This window comes from Acyrthosiphon pisum, unplaced genomic scaffold (assembly GCF_005508785.2).
Source record: "Acyrthosiphon pisum isolate AL4f unplaced genomic scaffold, pea_aphid_22Mar2018_4r6ur Scaffold_21619;HRSCAF=24415, whole genome shotgun sequence".
NCBI classification, from domain to species: domain Eukaryota; kingdom Metazoa; phylum Arthropoda; class Insecta; order Hemiptera; family Aphididae; genus Acyrthosiphon; species Acyrthosiphon pisum.
In genome coordinates, this window is record NW_021771106.1 from 1 (window position 1) to 4,582 (window position 4,582).

The 4,582-nt window shown below is 31.6% G+C and overlaps 1 protein-coding gene across 1 annotated transcript; it reads right to left on the minus strand.

Moving 5' to 3' along the window:
• Positions 1–2,730: 2,730 nt before the first annotated feature.
• Positions 2,731–4,576, minus strand: LOC107882417. The gene is made up of 2 exons (XM_016800731.2): positions 4,271–4,576; positions 2,731–4,202 (listed from the first exon to the last, which is right to left on the minus strand). Exons 1-2 carry the CDS (start codon positions 4,383–4,385, stop codon positions 3,724–3,726), a joined length of 594 nt encoding a protein of 197 aa, XP_016656220.2. The 5' UTR covers positions 4,386–4,576; the 3' UTR covers positions 2,731–3,723.
• Between the last annotated feature and the right edge of the window lie 6 nt (positions 4,577–4,582).

Sequence of the window (4,582 nt, forward strand, 5' to 3'; positions counted from 1 at the left end):
TTTCTGGTTTTAAACGCATATTGACGGTTTTCGAAGCAAAATGCTGAAAAATACCGTAATTTTATATTTTACTGAATCTTATATAAGTTTGATTATCCGTATTTCACAAATTATTACTTATTTATTGTTGAGAATTCAATATGGTTATACCTTTACGGAGTAAAGGTAGGTACCTATTTAAATAGAATTTTTGATAAGCCTCGTAAATTGTCACAGTCAAAACTTATCTTAAAACCTAAGTACCTAGTAGGTATAATAGTAGTTAATAGAAATACTATTATGTTATACCTAATAACTGGACATTAAACACATCATTTCCCTTATCTGATCTACGCAGGCATCACAGAATTTTAGTATCTTATATAATTAACTATAGTTTATATAATACTGGTTGGCAGAGTCCTACCCCCACCTCCACGTGGTGCCGACTGGAAACGGAATTCCGGTTCCGGCCAACTGGGGAGGCGCAGAAGGCAAACTGTATATAACCGAACACCGGCGGGTCAACACCGGCGACCAGAGAGGGCCAACATCGCTCTCCGACTACCGACAGCACAGACCTAAGGCTCGATGCGTATAGACGACTGGGAAACAGGGACCCAACGGCTAGTTCACTCAGCGCCTCAATATCATTATCCGAAACTGCCCCACAGCGGTGGGCGTGCCTCGGGGCATTAGTAGGATACCCAGACGGCTGATCCCTGTCCGGGTGATCTTTGATCTGAGAAAGGGCTGCGGGTCGAACGCCTCAAGTCTCCGCTGACTGGGCACTGAACGCACCGAGCAGCACGAACCAACGGACAGAGTAACCAGAAGGAAAACTGAACAAACCCAACACGACCAGAGAGGGCCAACATCGCCCCCATCCGACACCGGGAGACGAGCGGAAAGCAGCAGAACAACGGTGTAACTCTCCACACCCCGAGAACTCAGCCGAAACTGCAGACAGTGGATATGGCCCACTACGCAGGAGTAAGACACCCACAGCACGACTTGCCATCGTCAGGGTGACGAAATTATCTGAATCCCATTTTGCTTTAAAACATATAGGTTGTCATTTGAAAAACAAAAATTAGTATCGCCACAGGATACATGTTGTGAAAAATCTAAGTACTCGAAAATATCGTCTTTAATGACACTTAAAAATTCCAAAAATTAAAATTGAATATATGCATAATTTAAGCATAAAAATGGGGTGAGCATGCTTAAAAAATCACCCTGTATATACCTAGGTACTTATGTTTAGAGCTCGTATTTATATTACAAAAATACATATTTTTTTATCGTGATTAAATAATCGAATTTTGACAATTGATAATAATTCGTTTAACATGATTTGTATTACAATGTTCCATAATTTATATTATATATATTATACATAATATATTTTTATATTTTTACATAATCTCAATAATTCCATTTCCCCTTCATATTTACACAATTTTTATAATATGCAAATCAATGAATGAATTAATCAACTGTACAAACTTATTCGTGTTTCTAAATTACGTGTAGAATACCTTCCTAACAGTCATTAAATTAAAATTATGGTGGATATAAGTTATAAGATATAATAATAGTTGGTCGAGTTCATTATGACCCAGACAAACGACATAATCATTAATATTATATTCGCGATAAATATAAATGATAATGCTAATTTTTTTGATTGATCTTTATTTGATTGAATTGATTTTTATGTGGATGTCATACAGCATAATGATTATTATTTAAGAATAATTAAATTTTATATTTTTAGTTAAAAAAAGATAAGGAAAACATATAAACGGATAAAAAATATATTTTATACAACATTATTCTAATTTATTGATAGGTTTATCATTTCCAAAATATTTTCCAAGTGTTATTTTTTAACTTACAGATTTAATTTGATAAGCATTTTGTAAGAATGTACTTAAAATAATGTTATTCTACGTTCCAAATGAAATGTTTTTAAAATGTTCACACTAAATTAAATTCAAAATAATACATTAGAAACATTTTGAAAATGTTGTATGTTAAATGATATTTTTAAAATATTTCTGACAATTTATAATAAAATTACAACTATTATATTGTTGATGAAACTTAGTTATAAAGTTCTAAGAATATTTAAGTTGAGAAATTGTTATCTGGGTTCCACTTATTTGTCTAAAACTACAAAAATATGGTACAGTTTTAACCAACTAAGTTAATAAGTCTATGCTGGCTAATAACAGGAAAAATATCAACATAGTAACCTTGCAAGGCTGGAAATAAATGAAAATAACAACTCACTTTGTTGAACGTGCGGCTAAGATGTGCAACAATTATTCTTGTATCATAGACGTAAGTATATATTTTAATATTTTTCGATTAATTTAACTGAAAATAATAATGTTATGTATTTTTTTTTAGATTGAAGAGTATAATATTCCAGAAAAAAATAAATTTTCAAGAAAAATGCTTTATGTTATTGTAGTCGTAACCTTAATCACACTTTGCTTGACATTCAAAGTTATAGGGAAGCCGGCTTCATAAGTACCAAGTTTAGAATGTATAAAAACTATAATTATTTTTAATGTTTTTTTTTATAGGGACCCAATAACGAACTATGGGACGAAATCAATCAGATAAATACGGAAATAGCATTAATTAAACAAAAAATAGAGGACATTGAAAATAGTGAATTGTCATCGACGTCATAACATCACGTTGATGTTAAATGTTTGGCTGGCCAGTGAAAAGAGGGTTATTCAACGGTATACTCAGCACTAGAGAATTATTTTGGGAAGGGCAAGTCAAATCCTAATTCAATTCAAGCTAGTGGTTCTAACTGGACGGATGTAACTGTCCACCAGGAACATAATATTAATAAGACTGTGCGAGAAATACATCATATATATAATAGCACGGTCACAATACACAATCATTATTACAATAATAATGATAGTAATGTACCGTGACCGTGCTATTATATATATTATGTATATGTTGCACCGTCTTATTATTATTGTGTTCTTGATTGACTCCTTCATCCATCCAATTAAAACCTCCTTGAATCGAATATTTGGATTTGACTTTCCGTTACCAAAATAATTCTCCAGGGCTGAATATACCATATACCCACCAATTAACATCACGCGATGTTACGATTGATGATAATTCATTTTTTTCCATATTATCCTCTATTTTACGTTTAATTATTGCTATTTCCCGATTTATCTGTTTGAACATTTACCAAAAATGCTCACTGTGAATCTGCGTACTATAAGCTAACTTAGATCACCGAAGGTGAACATTGTTTGGTTTTACGGGCATTTGTGTGAATCACCTGATCAAACCGAACACACACCAGGGTTGCCAGGAACCTTCGTCGCATCGTCGCCACTACAGAGCGCCAATATCGCCCAAATCGCCTTACCCTTTTAATTTTACTAAATCGCCCAAATCGCCGTTATCATATTTCTAAAAGCATCAAACATTTCATTTTCTCCATTAAGATATATTGTTATAACTAAAATATAATTGTTGTTACTTGTCAAAAATACTTTCACTTCATAATTCTAATTTCTATTGTATTAAACATTTCATTTTCTTCATTAAGATATATTGTTATAACTAAAATATAATTATTGTTACTTGTCAAAAAATACATTCACTTAATAATTTTAATTTATATTGTATTAAACAGTTCATTTTCTTCATTAAAATGTAATTGTTGTTACTTGTCAAAAAATACATTCACTTAATAATTCTATTGAATTTAAGCATTTCATTTTCTTCATTATGCAAGTTGGCAATCTGAAGATTGTCACTGCTGTCACTGTCATACATTTTGGTATTGAATGCCTTTAACATTTCAGCCGTCGGTGTAAATGAGGTACAACAAATTTTTTTTACTTGATTGTGAATTTTTATACGAATTAAAGCCACTAACATTTGCTGTCCCATTCTGTTCCGAATTTTCGTTTTGGTGATGTTCATAACACTAAAAACCCGTTCAACCACAACATTGGATATTGGTAATGACATTATTTTTAATGCAAATTGACACAATTCCCTAAATTGATACTCTCCAGGTGCAGTCATTATTTGGCTTAGTTGTATCCAAAACTTTGCAATAGATATATCATTAATAGATGTGTCTGTAATTAATTCATTGAAATTAAAAGAACCAAGTTGTCTCCCCTGACTTTCTATAGCATCTCTATCTATACATCCTGCAAAAATATAAAAGCTCATCAAATATATTATAAAATTAAATATTTATTAATATTTGTTGACTTACCAGATAACTCAATAGGAAGCTGAGAGAATTTCGGAAATTGATTGAAACATTCAGCTGGAGATAAGTATTTAATTTTTTCAATGACTTGCAAATTATCTGGTAATCGATTGCACATTTCATGGCATAAACGGAACAAAAAATTAGATGACCTTTGTCGTATTATTTCTAATTGAACTTTTGTTATATTTCCATTTTCAATACTTAATTTTGATTGTTCTTTAAATTGATAACCAAAATCAACACAATTTAAAGGTAGATGTGAATCCGGAAATCTCAAAGAATTTTTAAGTAATTTCACATCTATGAAATTAA